At 35.3% G+C, this 18,693-nt stretch overlaps 1 protein-coding gene across 2 annotated transcripts in view; it reads left to right on the forward strand.

Annotated features, from left to right (window-relative positions):
* Positions 1-16,935, forward strand: part of TES (testin LIM domain protein) — a 46,253-nt gene extending 29,318 nt beyond the window's left edge. For both annotated transcript variants that reach the window (XM_060632952.3, XM_060632951.3), the window contains 5 exons: positions 6,664-6,916; positions 7,803-8,138; positions 9,401-9,616; positions 10,034-10,192; positions 15,647-16,935. In XM_060632952.3, coding sequence (XP_060488935.1) covers positions 6,664-6,916; positions 7,803-8,138; positions 9,401-9,616; positions 10,034-10,192; positions 15,647-15,835 — 1,153 coding nt within the window. In that variant the 3' untranslated portion in view covers positions 15,836-16,935. The remainder of the gene's footprint in view (positions 1-6,663; positions 6,917-7,802; positions 8,139-9,400; positions 9,617-10,033; positions 10,193-15,646) is intronic.
* Positions 16,936-18,693: the final 1,758 nt, after the last annotated feature.

Below are 18,693 nucleotides of genomic sequence, written 5' to 3' on the forward strand. Positions count from 1 at the left end.
TAAAAATTCCACACCATAAATGGATTAATCCTTGTGTTGAATTCTGTAACAAGAGGCCCATGCTTAAGTCCATATAAGTATATCCCTCTTATAAACGGGCAGCTTCCAGCCCTTTTAAAATATGGTTTGTAGTAGTGCTATGACCATACCTTTAAATCATTGTGAGTGCTGGCAGCATGTCAGAGCACTCCAGTTGCTACTACTTGCCTTGTAAAAACAAAAAAATATATATATATTTTACAAATAGTGATACAAAAATAATTTCTCTTTGGGGTTGGGGATGGAGGATAGTTTCTTGCCTGCTTTCAGTGTGAAACTGTAAATCTATGTATTTTTCTGAGGCAGTACCTTTGGTACAGTTTGGCATTCCCTCTCCTGGATTTAGCTCAAGAAATCTGAAGTTGTAATGTAAAAATTTGAGTTTACAGTCCTGATTTGTCATTCATATTAACCTTTGCGTGTGTATGTCTTAACACGCTCAACTTTTTTTTTACAAAGAACTTTTTCATACAAATAATCCTCCTCCCCTTCTCACTCTCTCAGACTACATTTGCATCTTTTTAAAAAGTCATAAAAAATATCATTTTAAATAATCTTGATTCTGAATTCACCTCCCTTCTTTCTTCCCCCACATAACTTTTATTAACATCCTATGGAGAATTTGGGGACAAGTGCTCTAGGACAGTTTAGAAGATTTAGAGATTTGGCGACTGTGCTAAGTATGGTAACTGACTTATAACTCCCCCCAAAACTGCTATCAAATAAATGTAGTAAACAGGCTATCTGTCTGCATATATCATCAAAAATTACTGGTGGAGCATCTGAGGAAAGGTACTAAACAAACCATACATGTTTGTACATACCCCAGCAACGTGAGTACTGTGCTCACCCATGCCATTGTTGTCTTGTTATAAGTTGGCATAAAACCAGTTTTTTAAAGTTCTTCATTTTCTTAAGGATGGAATCTGCGTTATTTCAGGTTGAAATTAATTATGTGATAAATATCCTACTCATTCTTATGCTTTTTCTTGGATACCAAGAAAATCCCCCAATTCCTCAACAGAATTTTCCTCTCAATTAACTTACAGGATGTCTTCCTAATGAGTTTAAAAGTTCCTAAAAGATATTTGTAAAAATAAGGTTTTCCAATTTAAATATGGGTGATTCAAATGTAAAACACTGTAGACTAAAAACCCCCAAAATTAATTATTAAAAAAAAAATTTAAACTAGTAAATAGCATAGATTTAAGTATTAAATAGCATACGTTTCTGTAATGGATAGTTCCTGGCACCTGGCCCAGATTTTATAGGTTTCTTTCTTGAATTGTGGTTTGTGGCTATCCCTTTTTGTTGTAAAAATGGAGCTCCAGGGTAAGGGGTCTGGAAGAGTTGTGGTCACTCCAGCTGTTGTCATGATGACAACTCTAACTGAAAAACCATCCCACCCCTGCTGAGTCACATTCCTGCCAAGTGCTCTTTACCACAGACCACCATGTTGCGGCAAGGATGCAGATGGGGTTTATAATGTACTTGTGATTTTAAAAGCTATCATGAATCAATCAGGTTTTCCCCACTTTGAAAGCTGAAAACTTCTTTTTCCTGCTGCTATTGGTATATTGCTTTAACCGATTTTACTTGCTTAATAAGGTATGTTGGGTTGGTGAGGGGTGGATGGAGAAAATATATATAGTCTCAGAATGTAAATCTCCCAAAAATAGCTGATATAAGTAATAAGAAAAAGTATAGAGATGGCTCTTATATCATTGGTTAATATACCTTTTTATGTATAACATTTTCATAGTAAATATAATTTATTTACTCAGGTTACAGTTTGTCATAGCTTGTGAACTAAAAACCAGAAGGCTTTTTTTTTCAGGTGCTTTTTTGTCTTTCAAATTCTAAAATCTAGTTCCCCTTATTTTCTGGTGTACATGTTGTTCTGGAGTAGAACTGGATAATAAACATTTCCAGAGGAAATCCATACCTTTCATCACATATCCTTGTAACATTATTACTTCCTCCGATAGTCAGTCACTTTACTAATTATTAGGATGCATGCTAATAAGGATCTATTTATCTATATTAGGAACTAAATTCCCACCCTGCCATTTTCCCCTCAGTAAAGTATGATTTTAAACTTGATCCAAAAGTAATGTGATGGTTTTATAAATAATTATATCATTTTTGTTAACTGATGAACAAGAATGAAGAACATACTGTAATAGAACAATATACTCCTTTCCACTGGGTGGGAGTATGAGATAACCAGATATAGAGTCTTTTATAGCTGAACTAGAATCTGCAGACTCTTCAGATGCTTACCAAATAAAGATTTCTGACCAATTTGTGCACAAGGAAATTAGTTTGCCCCCCTAGCTTTCATATCTCTGACTCTGTCCCTCTCTGTCTCAATCTCTTTCTGGGACTGCACATGTCAGATCTGATATTTTTGGTTTGGACACCTCACCTTAAGAAAACAGGACACAAAAATCTGTAATTATTTAATAATTTGTTATCTAGTAAAGAGATCAATCTAGTAAATATTAGTTGTTTTTCCTAGTTTTTTTGGTGTAGAGAAATCCAATTTTATTCATTTTAAATCCAGAATGCTTCTTAAACTCTTACTGATGTTAATACATTTGTTTGATCAATCATTGCATCTGTGATTAACAACGGTTTAACTTTTCCTTTCAGATGAATCCTTATAACTTCTATTTGATTTTTCTTATTTCTCTGATTAGTACCCACAGGACTGTGAATGAAGTGATGGCAAGGTTGCTTCCTTGCTTCACATCCTAAAATGAATGCACTCATGATGTGTGCTGAGTTTGAGCTTTTTTCCAGAAACCCTTTCTAAAATCCTGTCTAGTTTCCTTCTATAGCTAAAATGAATAAACAAAATATAATCAGAAGGGATGTTGAAATGTACTGAATGTTTTTTTTCCTGCATCTTACAAGAAGCAAACATTTGCTTTATTAGTTTCTGCTATTATCTTTATTTTCCTTCCATGTACTTCAGGCTTATTTTTTCTAATTTTTTTTTAACTTCCTGAGTTAATTAATTTTATTCTCTCTTCTTTCTAACTTGAGCATGTTAGCTGTCCCTTTTCTCCTAAGCACCCCTTTAGTTGTGTTCTGCATTTCAAGAAGTAATAGTTTTGTTTTCTTTTTTCCCAAAAATGCTATTTCTTTTCATTTCTATTGTGATTGTTTCAATATTAAATTTTTTAGGAGTCTTTTAAAAGTATTTTCTTTTTTTTAAGTTTATTTATTTTGAGAGAGAGACAAAAAGAGAAAGAGAGAGAGATCAGGGGAGGGGCAGAGAGGGAGGGAGACAGGGAATCCCAAGCAGGCCCGATGCTGTCAGCACAGAGCCTAATGTGGGGGTCAAACCCACGAACCGTAAGATCGTGTCCTGAGCTGAAGTCAGATGCTTAACTGAGCCACCCAGGCACCCCAAAATTACTTTCTAGTTACTTTTTTGCTGTTGATGTCTAGCATAATTATATTCTGTTCAGATAATATGGTTGATGGTGATTCCTTGGGCATTTATTTTTTTATTTTTTAAATGTTTATTTTTGAGAGAGAAACAGAGTGTGAGTGGGGGAGGGGCAGAGAGAGAGGGAGACGCAGAATCCGAAGCAGGCTTCAGGCTCTGAGCTGTCAGCACAGAGTCTGATATGGGGCTTGAACTCATGAACCATGACATCATGACCTGAGCTGACGTCAGAAACTCAACTGACTGAGCCATGCAGGCGCCCCCTCCTGGGCATTTGAGACTTTGTCTATGGTACAGTATGTGTTCAGTTTTCTGAAGTGTTTCAAATGTTCCCCAAAAGAATGTGTTCTCCAGTCACTGGATAAGATATTTTTTATGTGTCTGCTTGATCAGGCTTATTGTGTTACTCAAATCTTTATTTCTAATTTTTTAGCATTACTATAATAAGTTTGTCTATTTCTTAAAGTTTTGGTGTCTTGCTTATATAATTTGAATTTAGGTTATTAGACTATATTAATTTTAGAATCGTTACATCATAGAGGTGGTTTTAAACTTCTGTCACTATGTAGGCACACTCTTTACTACAGATTAAATGAAAGCATTAAAGTCCAAAGTGCATGATTTTAATATAGGTGCCTAACTTACTTTTTGTTGGTATTTGCCTGATGTATCTTTTTACATCTTTACACTTTCATCCTTTCTGTGTCCTTAAATTTTAAGTGTTTCTTCCGAGTTGTGTATAGTTTGATTTTGTCGTATTATCCAGCCTGAAATCCTTTGTCTTTTAACTGGAGAATTGAGTCTGTTTATTGTGACTTTTGGTATATTTGGATTATATCAACCATCTTAATTTGTGCTTTCTAAATGTCCTAATGTCCTAAGTTTCTTTTTTCCTCCTCTCTTACTGCCTTCTGTTTAATTAATTGAGTTTTATATTGTCATTCCATTTTCTCTATATGTTTGAAATTATATGTAGTATTTCCTTCTTTAGTTTTCTAGATAGTTTAAAACACATGCTTTAACAACATCTAATGTTAATCTACATCTTCAATATCTTCCTGAACAATGTAAGAATATTCGAATGGCTTTTAAAACTCTCACCTCCTCCCTCTGATTTATATATTCTTTTCGCCCTATATTTACTTCCAGCTTAGGTTTTTAACACCACAAAGTCTCTCTACTTCACTGTTTTCCTGTCACCTTCTCCAGCTTCTGCTTCTTTGCCAGACTCCTTCCTTCCTCCAGTCCTCTACCTTTTCCCTCTATTCTTGCCCAGGAGATGAAAGTGATCTATTCAACTTATATGCAAATGTGTCATACCCTGACTCCCAAATTTATATTTTCTACCAGGCTACAGTTTTTAACACTAGATCTCTATATCCTACAATCTACTTGATACCTTTATACTGTTTCATAGGCATTTCAAACTTTTCAGTAGTTGAATTTTGGAGAACTTTCATCAACCTTCCCCTAATACCTAAGATCTATTCTTCTTTTACATTTATTGTCTTAATAAGTTACATTTCTTCTACCAGCTTACTCATCTTGGAAACCTGGGTTCGTTTTTTGACAGACTGGGCCTTCCCTTTACCATCACTACATCCAAATGAACCACAAAGTTTAGTCAGTTTTACATTCAAGGAGATCTTAAATCTGTTACTTTTTTTTTTAATCTGCACTGTTAAATACTCTAGTCCAAGCTATAACACATCTTATGTAGACTACAACAATAACCATCCAAGATATAAATTCCACTTGTGAAGTAGTCCCTGTTACTTAGAACCATGCCATTGCAAACCGGATGCACCACTGACATGTTAATTGGTCTCCCTACTTCCAATTATGTCTACGCCTAATCCATTCTCCATATTATAAGTATTACAGTTTTTGAAAATGATAGATCTAATTGTGTTATCCATTACCTAAAAGCCTTCAGTGCCTCCTGCTTATTCTTATAGTGAAAGCCAAATTCTTTAATGTATCCTACAAGTCCCTGCATGATCTCATGCCTGCCTACCTCTCCAACCTTGTCACTCCCCATTTATTTACCTCACTGCAATCATACCAGCCCTCTCAGACCATGGGACCTAAGGGCACAAGCTCTTTCCTAATTCAGGACCACCACAAATACTCTTTCTACTCAATATTTGGAGGCTTTTCTTCTTTCTTTACCCCATCTCAAACACACACACACACACACACACACACACACACACACACACACACACATATTTCATGCTTGTTTTATACATCCTTCAGACCTCAACCTAAATATATTACTTTCTTATGGAATATTGTTTTTATGGAGCCCTTTTCTCACCAGTTCCAAGTCAAAATTATACCCTCTCAAAGTGCCTTGTACTTTTCTTTCCTATCACAAATGCAGTAATAGGGCATATCAATAAAGTACATTGTTTAGCACATGGACACTCATATATGTTGCATTAAAGAATGATTACCTGCTAGACCAGATTGGGGAGGGGGAGCGGTGTCTTTCATTTAGTGGTATCTTTCATTTCATTTCTTGAAAAGTCCAGAGACTTTCATTTATCTTTTTTTTTTATACATAAGAAAGCACATAGTAAGTGGTCACTGAGTGTTTGAAGAAGTAAAAGAAAGGAAAGGAAAGAAAGAGAAAGGAAAAAGGAAACAGGAAATGAAAAAGGAGAGGAAAGGAAATAGAAAGGGGACAGGAAAGGAAATGAGGAAAGCTAAAGCTAAATCTAGGATAATAGTCCTTAATCAGAAAAGTTATATCAGCCTCCCTCTCACTTAAAAAAAAAACAAAAAAACAAAAAACTTGGGTAATGACTATGAAATAAATGTTACCATGCAATAAAATATGAAACCTCTTTCTATGATAGTGTTTTGGTGATTTTATTTACTTATCTATTTAAGAAAATGAGGAATGTTCAGACATGCCCCCTTGAGCATACACTTAATCAAAACCTAACTTTTTAAGGTTTTATAAAGTGAAGGTACATTTTTATGTTTCCTTGCTTAAATTTATGGATAGGTACTTAGAATCCCCACCCAGTGGCTTGCCTTTCTGTACCATTATATGGAATGCATATAAAAGTATTTTATAAACTATAAATATTTGAGTATATTTACTTATTGATTAGGTATAATTAGTTATTGCTTACTTATCTCCAAACTTATAGAAAAATATGTCGTAACTGCAAGTGTGGCCAAGAAGAGCATGACGTCCTCTTGAGCAATGAAGAGGATCGAAAAGTGGGAAAACTTTTTGAAGACACCAAATATACCACCCTGATTGCCAAGCTAAAAACAGATGGAATTCCCATGTATAAACGCAATGTTATGATACTGACCAATCCAGTTGCTGCCAAGAAGAACGTCTCCATCAATACAGTTACCTATGAGTGGGCTCCTCCTGTCCAGAATCAGGCATTGGTAAATAATAAGGGGAAGGGCCATCTCTTTGTTAAATTCTGAGGCTACTTATTTAGGGCAATCCTTTAGTGAGCTAATCAACCCCAAGTCCATTATTTTTCTGGGGTTCTCATTACTTTAACTTCCAGCTGCTATTGGTTTTTTAAAACTAAGATTAGATACTTCATAGAATTTCTTGACTACTTAGATATGTTAATCTTTTTGAGAGAATGGTCTGACATTCTTAATAATTAGATGAAAACAGATGTTTTGTATAAATCTAGTAACTTCTAGCTTACTCTTGAGAAGATTTCTCTTAAGATAGCGAAGAATATGTAAAGAATAGAATTTTCTGTCATTTTTTTTAGAATGAAACAATGTTAAGCAGTATATTTTACTATGTAAGGCCAAAAAAGGGCAATTTTGTGTCAAACTCCCTTTACTGTTAATAACAACTAAATATGACATTTGGAAGTCTTTTAAGAAGATTAGTTAAAATCATTCAAGTGAACCTTGTGATAATATTTTTTATAATGGTGAAAACACTGTTGATCTATACAGGCCATTCTAAACATCTAAACGTGCCTTCTAAAAATTGATGTTCTCTTGCAAATATACATTTGTATATTTAGCTCAAGTAGACATTAGTAAGCAAAATCTTTTATAAGCTGAAAAAAAGCTTTCATATCATGGAGAAAAAATGTGTTTATTTTTACTGAACTAAATCTATTTGCTGTACCTTTTTTGAATGTGTTTTCATCTCAACATATTTATGCTACGAAGACTGTTACAAATGGATAAAACACTTTTCTTTCTTAAATAACTCGCTTCTGATGTGTATTATAAAATATTGCTTGTCTAATGGCCAGACCATCTCCCAGTTAACACTGGTCTCCTTGTGGCTCAGGCCAGGCAATACATGCAGATGCTGCCGAAGGAGAAGCAGCCCGTGGCAGGCTCAGAGGGGGCACAGTACCGAAAGAAGCAGCTGGCAAAGCAGCTCCCTGCACACGATCAAGACCCTTCAAAGTGCCATGAGTTGTCTCCCAAAGAGGTGAAGGAGATGGAACAGTTTGTGAAGAAATATAAGAGTGAGGCTCTGGGAGTAGGAGATGTCAAACTTCCCCGTGAGATGGACACGGAAGGCCCCAACAGAATGCTCCTCCCTGGAGGGGACAGAAGCACCACGGCAGCAGTGGGGGCCATGGAGGGCAAATCGGCCGAACACAAAAGAACTCAGTATGTAAGTAGAGACGTCACACCATTGGCTCAATTGGTGTATTTACTGGTTATTTCCCTTTCTTTGAACATTTTTTTGAGGAGCCATTCCTCTGTTTTCCAAAAGGGTAGGTGAAGGAAATAAATTAAAATTCAGTTTAGGTTTATTTTAGCAAATCATCATGTTGGAAACCTCTGTCTAAAGCGAGGTTTTCTGATTATCTGTTGCCAAGGATAATTGGGAGTTGTATGTGTACATGGTAGTTAGCATTGGTGTCATGCTGGAATATGACATACTAATATAGAATCTATTTCTAAACATAATTTTGGTGTTAATTGTTTATCTCTTCCCACAAACAAGAATAATACATGCTTTGGTTAACTCAGTCTTGCTTGTGAGAACATGCCTAAAATTCAAATTTAAATTTATGTGAGTATACAGTTGACCCTGAAAAATGGGTTTGAACTGTGCATGTCCACTTATCACAGATTTTTTTAATTAATACAATATACTACTATAAATGTATTTTCTCTTCCATAGGATTTTCTTAATAATTTCTTTTTTCTAGTTTAGTTTATTGTAAGAATACATTATATAATACATATAACATACAAAATATGTGTTAATGGGCCATTTATGTTATTGGTAAGGCTTCCAGTCAACAGTAGACTATTAGTAGTTAAGTTTTGAGGAAGTCAAAATTTATATGTGGAAAAGAAAGTTATTCATGGATTTTTTTACTGCATTGGGGAGTCAGCACCCCTAACCCCTGTGTTGTCCAAGGGTCAACTATATAGTCAATCATATTTTTAAAAAATCTCTTAGAGAAATTGAAGTCTTTTTTTTTATGCCTTGAAAGTAGAAGAGAATTATGATACAGATGAACAAAAAGTAAGAGCCAAACTTACTGTAATATATTTCCCATAGATCCAACCAATAAGGCTTAGCAAGAAAAGATAATAATAAGCTCTAAGGTAATCATTTTGAGAGAACCCCTTAAAAATTGTGGTGAAAATTACTGTTAGCCCTTTTCTGTAAGTGACTTTAATTCAGGAAACAGTGCTCTGTTACCAGCAGGGCACAAAAATTAGGTTTGAAGAGACTGGAGGAAGCCAAGGGAGCCCACTTCCTGGAAGTAAGAACACCTGGTTGTCTCCATGGACAAATTACTAATGTTAGTAGAAATCATCTCTCTTGTAAATTTTTTCTCCGAATTCCTGGTAAACTGATGATGAGAAATGCCCAGGTTACGATGACCAGATTGTTTTGGATGGCTTCCCTTTCAGTCCTGCTACTGCTGCAAACTGAGTATGAAGGAGGGTGACCCAGCCATCTACGCTGAAAGAGCCGGCTACGATAAACTGTGGCACCCGGCTTGTTTCGTCTGCAGTGCCTGCCAGGAACTCCTGGTCGACATGATTTATTTCTGGAAGAATGGGAAGCTATACTGTGGCAGACATTACTGTGACAGTGAGAAACCACGATGTGCTGGCTGTGATGAGGTATGTTCTCTGCGGCCACCGCAGGCAGGCTACTTCTTGTACCTCCATAGAGTCCCCTTACCATCTAACAAGGCCATCCTTAGCAGAAAGGTAACATGAATTAACCAAGCATCAGTTGCTTTATTTACATGCAGAGGAGATGAGTGGAAAAGAAAATCTTTTAACTTCAGTCATTCTGAGTGACCGTGTTAATTGTGTTGACTAATGAAAGACCGTCTAGAAACATAAAAGATTGATTTGTGCAAACTAAATAATAAGCCGAGTGTAAGCTTTAGGTTATTTTTAGACTTTGAGCCCAGGAAAGTAGGTTGATATTATCTGTGGATCTAAAACCTTTATTGATCTAAAGAACCTGGCTTTGTCATTTGTACCAAAAAGGAAAATATATGATTCATCTTATTTTTGCCCTCTTTTCAGTTAATATTCAGCAATGAGTACACCCAGGCAGAAAACCAAAATTGGCATTTGAAACACTTCTGCTGCTTTGACTGTGACAACATCCTAGCTGGGGAAATATACGTGATGGTCAATGACAAGCCCGTGTGTAAGCCCTGCTATGTGAAGAATCATGCTGTGGTAAGGAGCATTCTAGGCATATGGTCACCTTGACCTGCTTTAGGACTTTACATTATGCCTTTATTTGACCCTCTCACAAATGAGAAACAGATGGTAATACCCTTAAGTAGGAGACATGTAATCCCTACCACAGGGTGTTAAATTTCAGATAATTCAAAAACAATACATACATTCACTGTGAGCTACCTCAAGATTTCTATCTGTACAGTATATTCTGTAGGTTATAAGCACTACTTAGTAATCAAATCCCCACTAAAAAATAGTTCTTTAATGGGAATGAGATTGATTGATTCTCATCATATAGATCAGAGTCATTTACATTAATATTTTTAGGGGCTGTTCATATTCCTTAGCTGTATTTGAGTGTTTATGATTTCTGTTCATGTTCCTAAGGCCCCCCACTAAGGCTTCATTTTTTATTTTTAACCTAGAGATTGTACAATGCCTAGTTCTTAAACCCTCATTGCGAATTGATTTAGTATAACAAAATTTGACCTGTGTGTTTAGATTTATTTGCATCAGCCAAACATTCAAATATTTAATGATAAATACACTTAAAATATAAATATATTTATAAAATATAATATAAAAATACATAAAAAATAAATACATATTTTTTCTTAGCTCTACCCTGCTTACACAGAGCTGCTATTGCATGATGGCCAAGAGATAAGTAATTTAGATAAAGAGTATATAAAGAAAATTGACCATATATGGTAAACCCTTTAATCCAGCAGTATTAAAATGATAGGCATTTACTTCTTTATAAGCAGGAAAATATGCACTAGCTAAATACTCCCATGAGCTATCAAGTAAAGCATAAAAGAATAAAATGAAATATTTATATCATTCCAGGAGTGTGATACTACGGAAAATAAAGTAACTAGTTTTGATGCCAGTGCCAAAATTTTCAACCTTTATACATTCCCGAGTATAGTCCATCATTTTCTGTCAATTCTGCCTTATCAGTAAATCTCAGATCCTCACAGTTACAACTACTCAACATCAGACCTTTATTTTTTGTCATTCGGATTATTGTAGTGACCTCAAATTTGGTCTCCCCACTTCGATTCTTCACCTTGTGCAAAGCCACCTTCTGTTATGATGGAAGATAATCTTTCTGAAATGCAAACGTAATCATCAAGCCTTTTCTTAACCGATCTAGCCCTTTCTTGCCTGCCCAGCCTCTTCTACTAGTTATCTAACTCCAAGTTACTCCTTTTCTAGTTTATACACTGTTCTTGGTCTTCTATTCACACTAATTCCTTTGTCTGATCCGCCCTCCTTCCTATTCCCTATTTTACCTGACATGCTTGTATATTCCCCCAGAATTGATGTAGGCTTAACTTTTTTTAGAACACCTTTCTTGATTTTTTGCCCCAAGCTCCACCCCTTTTCTCTGGCCACAATGCCTCTCTTGTGTTCCCATGAGTCACATCTGTATGTAATTAATGCCACCCATCTGTCTCCTCCCCTAGACTATAAGTAGTTGGTGGATAGAGCTTGCCTTTTTATTTCCATGTCCTTAATGTCTGCCCTTAGGAAATGTTTGAGTGACTGATTTGTGTTCTAATATTTCTCATTATCTTTGGGATCAACAGGGACCCTCATTGTACTTGGGGAAAAGATAATGAATCACCATGTGGCCTGGTACATAATTTAGCTAAAAGCTGCTTCTCTGAATTTTGTTCCTACAGTTTCTCTAAAGGAAAAGAAAGGGTTACCATAATATGTATTTTATTGTAGGGGTGTGTGACCTTGGTCCCAAGAACTAGGATGCAGACCCCATGGGGGCAGAAATTTTGTTTGCTTTGTTTTGTACTTCCAAAACAGCATAGTAGATACTCAATAAATATTTACTGAATAAACCTTTAAATAGATGAAGCTGCTTTATTTAACTGTTAGAAGTTTCTCTTCATTATATTGTAACTAACCAATAGAGAGGAATAACCACAGATATTATTAAAAGAGAGAGAGTCTAAATTATTTAGCTTTACAATATTGTGTGATTTCTTTTAGAAAGTTTACTTTCTCAGTAAGATGCACTGGTGCCGTTTGTCTAAAAGTAAAATGAACATTTCTCTCCATTGCCTGAACAAGCCAGCACATGGCAAAAAGAGCTACCCATGCCACACACTAAATGGTGTACAATTTTGAAGATTATCTAGTCCAGAGCATCAGTCTGCTAAGATCTTTTAATCTTCAAACAAACAAACAAATTATGTATAGACCTGAAGGCAAGAACTGAACTCAAAACAGGGCATTTCTGAGATAAAAATTAACTTGGAAAGAGGGTAATGGGAAATACACCTAGTTTGTCACTGCATGGTCTCTGGAATTCTGGTCTCAAATGGCCACCCCCTGAATTCACATCTCTGAGATCTCACAGGAACCTCCCGCCAGAGAGCTCATTACAACCAGTGTCCTTAGCTTTTTCACATTGTGTATAAATAAACTAAAAGAAGTAGGAGAAATTTAAGGATATAAGAACTAATTGAAATATCAGAGGTTTAAGAACCCAGAAAAATCAAATGCCAAGCAGAAAGTGAAAAACACATTATCCCCTGATTGTTTCCATAATCCCCAGACCCTCAATGAGGCCTAGACAACTTTCAGATTTATGAAAAATTAGGAGCAGTAGACCTTAGCTGGGACTAAATGTCAGACTTTGGGATGAATGACAAATTATTAGCAAAACTAAATTATACGAAACCACTAACCCTACATTCCTATACCATTCAGTGTGTTCATTAGTTCATTTTTTTTAATCTAAACAATTCCGTCAATTTTATATATAATTGAATAGTAGTTATCTCTTTTTGAAAATCACAAATGAAAGGGGCGTCTGGGTGGCTCAGTTGGGTTCAGCGTCCAACTCTTGGTTTCAGCTCAGGTCATGATCTCACAGTTCATGGGATCGAGCCCCGCATCAAGTTCTGCTCTGATGATGCTAAGCCTTCTTGGGATTCTCTCTCTCCCTCTCTCTCTGTCCCTTCCCGACTCACGCTCTCTCTCTCTCTCTCTTTCAAAATAAATAAATATAAAAAAATTCTAAAATCAACATGAGTTTTAAAAGATTATAAAAAGATCCACAAATATTATTAGAGGAATGAAATAAAGGTATGTCTTGGTCTAAAAGCAAGGGATTAAAAAAAATTGAGTGTGACATGCTTCTGTTTTATACAAGCGTGTTTAAAATATTGAAAAATTAATATGAAACATAAAAACTACATAGAACTACATTCTAAATAGAAAGCTACAAGATAGGAATATTTGCAAAAGCAACTGCTTGCCTGGTATAGCTACAAATTAAGAGTGTATTTGTAATTAAAACACTCATTTTTGTTGTATTCAGGAAGAGTGTATTGACCATGGAAAGAGAATCTCTCCCTTGCTTCTCAGGAAACACTAGGTTGACATAACCTGTGAATTAAGCAGCTATAGTCTCTGTAATTAGAAGCCGTGTAGCTCTATAAAGTATGGAAAGTATATTGCATGTTTGAAGTGGATATTTGTAACAAGGCCTCACATCATACCCTAAACCAGTTTCCCTACTGAACAGTAGCCACATTTTAAGGTCTTCCTAAGTAAGGAGGGTCAGGTTAAATGACCTACCGTCAGCTCTCAGTGATTCCTGACAGACATTAAGAAACCAAAGGTGCGGAAGATTAGACATTTTTATGTAATGCAGGACAATTCGTTCCTTTCTTCACTTGTTATAAAAATACTTAAAACAAAACCTTTAGATGGTCACATTCATTCAGAACATGCATAAACAAGAAGGCCTATGGTCTGTCTAGTGTTTTGGAGGTCTTAATAGGGTAGTTTTGTTTTCTCCTATAATACTGAGGGTTGTTCATGTATTTTCTTCATATACATGCTCAGCTAAAGGAGAAAATTATGTATGTGTCTGGGTGTGAATGTGTATGTATGCCATATATTTATTTGTACATAACATACACTGAATGGTACAAAGAATGTAAGTATTAATGTTTTACAATATTAGATTATACATAAATTATGACTTAGAACAGAAACCAGTTAACTACAAGTTATATTTTTAGTGCAAACTAATTATTCTCAAACACTGTCAGTATTTTTAATTGAGTCCTTAATTACCTTGAATATGATTTTCATTTCATACTGTCTAGAAATTAGTGGTGTTAATAATCTCATGTGTCAGAGGTAAAGCTAGTAAAATTACTACTTCAAAGCTTTAAAGAGTGAGGAAAAATCTTTTTTTAAGATTATTTTTTAAGAGCAGTTTTAGTTTTAAAACATAAGTGAGAGGAAGACCCAGCAACTTCCTGTGTAACCCCTGTGCTCAAACATATATAACATCAGTCATTATCAACATCACTCACCTGAATGCTACATTTTTTACCAAGGATGAATCTACATTGACATATCATAATCACCCAAAGTCCGTAGTTTACCTCAGGGTTCATTCCTGGTGTTGTATATTCTGTGGGTTTGGACAAATGTGTAGAACAGGCGAATGACACACATCCATCATTATAATATCATCGAGAATGTTTTCACTGACCTAAAAGTCCTCTGTGCTCTACCTGTTCCTGTCTCCCACCTCCCTATCCCACCCCTGGCAACCACAATCTTCTTATTTTCTCCATAGTTTTGCCTTTGCCAAATGTCATACAGGTGGAATCATACAGTATGTTGCTTTTTTAGATTGGCTTCTTTCACTCAGCAATATGCATTTATTCCTCCATGGTTTTTTTTCATGGTTTGATACCTCATATCTTTTTAGCACTGGTTAATAGTCCATTGTCTGGATGTACCACAGTGTATTTATCCCTTCCCCCACCAAAGGAAATCTTGGTTGCTTCAAATTTTGGCAATTATGAACAAAGATCCTATAAACATCCATGGGCAGGTTTTTGTGGGTCTAAGTTTTCAACTCCTTTAGGTAAATACCAAGGAGCACAATTTTAGATTTTATGATAAAAGTAGGTTTAGTTTTCTAAGAAACTGTTAAATATCTCCCAGAGTAGCTATACATTTCGCATTCCCACCAGTAATGAATGAGAGTTCCTGTTGTTCCACATCTTCACCAGCATTTGGTATTATAAGAAAAATCGTAAGACTTCTTTTTATAATTACTAAGATGCAGTCTAGTAGAATACGCTGAAAGGAAACTGCTTTGAAACTTGCCATCAAGACTTTCTGCTTCAAACATCATGGGATATCTTACAAGCATCAAATCACCTTTTGGCCTTCACCTGTTATTCCTCACAGTGCTCTACATTTAGACCCCAATTAAGTTAGCTAAAAAGGTTAACCAGAAGGTCACTCTCAGCTGTATATTCTTGAGGTGGCCATTCTCAGTTAAATTTACCATCTGAAAGAAATGTGTTGTTTGTTCCTACATGACAGTGTTACCATCACAGTTTGATCTCTCATCCTCTTCTCTTATTTGTGTAATTGACTTAACAGGTTTGTCAAGGATGCCACAATGCCATTGATCCTGAAGTGCAGCGGGTGACCTATAACAACTTCAGCTGGCATGCGTCCACAGAGTGCTTTTTGTGTTCCTGCTGCAGCAAGTGTCTCATTGGGCAGAAGTTCATGCCAGTAGAAGGGATGGTTTTCTGTTCAGTGGAGTGTAAGAAGATGATGTCTTAAGAGGAAAACACCAAGCAATATTGAGCCATAGCTATCCTAAGTGGTCTGCATTTCTGCTGTAAAATGCAATTTGGAAAAAATAAATGGGAAAAAAAGAAACTGTAAAGGAAACCAGGAGATTTTGTTCAGTGTCTTTCTTTGCTGTTTTTCCTTATCAATATTTTTCATCTCAATTTTTAAAACCTGCTTAAGCATTTGATTTTTAAAACAGTAAAGAACTGTTATCTTTGCTTAGCTTTCCATATGTAAAATCTTGGAGGTGGAAGCTTGAGGTTTAATTAATCTTCATGTGCCTATCCCTCTTGTGCCAAACACAGTATATATGAACATTTAAAAATTAGTGTTGTTGAATGGAAAGATGCGCATTTTCTAGTTCTGTATTCTTTTCCCCCCTCCTGTGTAAAATGAAAGGAAATTAAACTTGCCCTAATGCCAAGGCTTTACATTTGTTGCCTTATCTTATTCACTGAATTTTGTAGTGATTCACAGTGAATTGTTTTGACAGAAAATAGAAATGCAGCATAGTATGGAGAGCTGTTATCATTTTAATGCCTTTGCTATTTTCTAAAATAGGCAGAGGTGGTTTTATTGCATTTCTTTTTCTTTTTCTTTCTTTCTTTTCTTTTTTTTTTTTTCTTCTTTTTTTACTTGCCCTACCTCTCAGCATTCTCTTTGTCAGCTGGTGACCTCTGTCTGTGGCCTTAAGCACATTATTGTCACATGTGACATCCACACATCTTACTTCTATAGATGATTTTTGGCTTAGACATAAAAGCCAAGCCATTCATTTATATTATGTTTTCAATCCAAAGAACATGTATACTTTTTGTACCCAAAAAACTATAACTTGTACTGATTGCACTTGCCTACCATTGTTTGGATAGATATGTTGCATGAACCCATTCTTTTCTAATGGATGCTGTCCTACAACGCTACTAAGCCTGTTCAAGGATATGTATTGAATGTCTTCTTTGTATACTTCCATGCCTAGATATTTGTTTATTTTTCCCTATATACTTCCATACAAGGCTATGCAATATAAAAATGAAACTGAATGAATGATATGTATATTCAAAATAAAGTCATTTTCACTTCAACAATTGTACCTTTAGTCTTAATAGCCTTTCTGAGAGCAAAAAAAAAAAAAAAAAAAGGAAAATACTTTTGCAATTAAGCACTTGTCACAGCAGGGGGCGTTGTCTCCATGGATAAAACCTCATACAAAAATAAAGGCTGTTTCTGACAAGACAGAAACTAGGCTTTTCATGATGGAGAAGGGAAAGTTTTAAATAAATCAAGGCATTTAAGTTGGTTTTCAATTCATGCAAGAGTTTTCTGTTTCAGAAAAGGAAAGTCATTTTCACTGAAGTTTCACTGAAGTTAAGCTATCTTCTTTCAAGATGAATCCCATAAATATTAGTCTTATACTTGAATTGTTTTTTGGTTTTCTAACAATTCTTTATGGCAACCTAATGTGAAAAAGGAAGCAAGTGTGGAATAGCGGGAGATTAATTCTTTCTGGTATTAGTGGATCATGAGATTTTTTTTTTCCAGTCTAAAGTATTTCTATCATAGTGGGAGTAGTGGTTTTCTCTGGCACATACTCAAAATAGTTCGCTTTGGATTTTTTTTTTTCCCATCTCATGATTGTCTGGCTGATGGCGCTTTTCTTAAATTCCATACCCCGTCCCACCGCTCACACACTATCACTAACATACAGATATATACATTTATACATTATTCTGCACTATGCCTTCCCCAGTCATGAAAAAGTATCTTTTGGGGCTTGAACACATTTCACCTTATCTAAAGGAGTAATCTAATCCTACATACAATTTTAAATGCTTGTATCACAAATGTCCATCATTGTCTATAAATATCACTTTATGCTTGCTCTTTTTACCTTTATCTCAAATGAAAAAAATACATTTTCCATACCATTTTTTTTTGTCGCAAAGTTGAATAAGTTAACTTTCCCAGGCATGGCTATATGGGAATAAATTGAAGCAACTCCCCTGCATATTAACATGGCTACACTTTATATGTCTGCCCATAGCCTAAAAGAAATTTCCATACAAGAAATTTGACCAAATCCATCATTCACTAATCATGTATGGTTAGTGCATGTATATTAGGCATTACCTAAAAGAATAAACTACTTTACCTGAGAAATACAGAGCCACTGGTTTTTACTCTTTACCCTGACTTAATTTTTAGTTTGGTCTTGTAATACAAGAGAATGAACTATAATGAAATGTAATACAAGAGAATGAGTGCCATTTTTAATTGTTAATCAGTTTTGGTTTTGCTTTTTTTTTGGAAAAACAAAGTCTCTTCAATACCTTGTGGTATAAACACTTAACAAAAGACTAAGATTGTTACTAGATTTTCTAAGATTTATTTTTCTTCTAGTATTTCCTTTAGCATTTAAAGTGAGATCCCTCCCTCACCACCATCATTTTATATTTTGCATTTTCTTCAATTCTAAACAATGGTTTACTTGGTATAGGGACCAAAGTTAAATCCTCCCCTTGCAATAGAAAAAAGATAGGGAAGTAATAAATGTTTTTATCTGGATCCCTGCATTGTTTTTCTTAAAAAGTGGACATTGAAGAATAAGCTTTGGATCTACTAATTTCTCATGGGTCAATAAATGGAAATCTTTATCGTCCAAATTCCATTTACGTTCTAATAGAGATCTATCTTATCATTTTGTACTCAGTATAGCAGGCATTTAACAACTATGTCTACACAGTTAGCAGCAGACAGACACTCACCCTGGAAGGACTAGACTGGGAAAGAGAAGGTACCAGAATATGAACCATGATGAAGGCACCACAGAGAGTAAGAGAAATGTT

Source organism: Panthera onca, chromosome A2, assembly GCF_046562875.1.
Source record: "Panthera onca isolate mPanOnc1 chromosome A2, mPanOnc1 haplotype 2, whole genome shotgun sequence".
Taxonomy (NCBI): Eukaryota; Metazoa; Chordata; class Mammalia; order Carnivora; family Felidae; genus Panthera; species Panthera onca.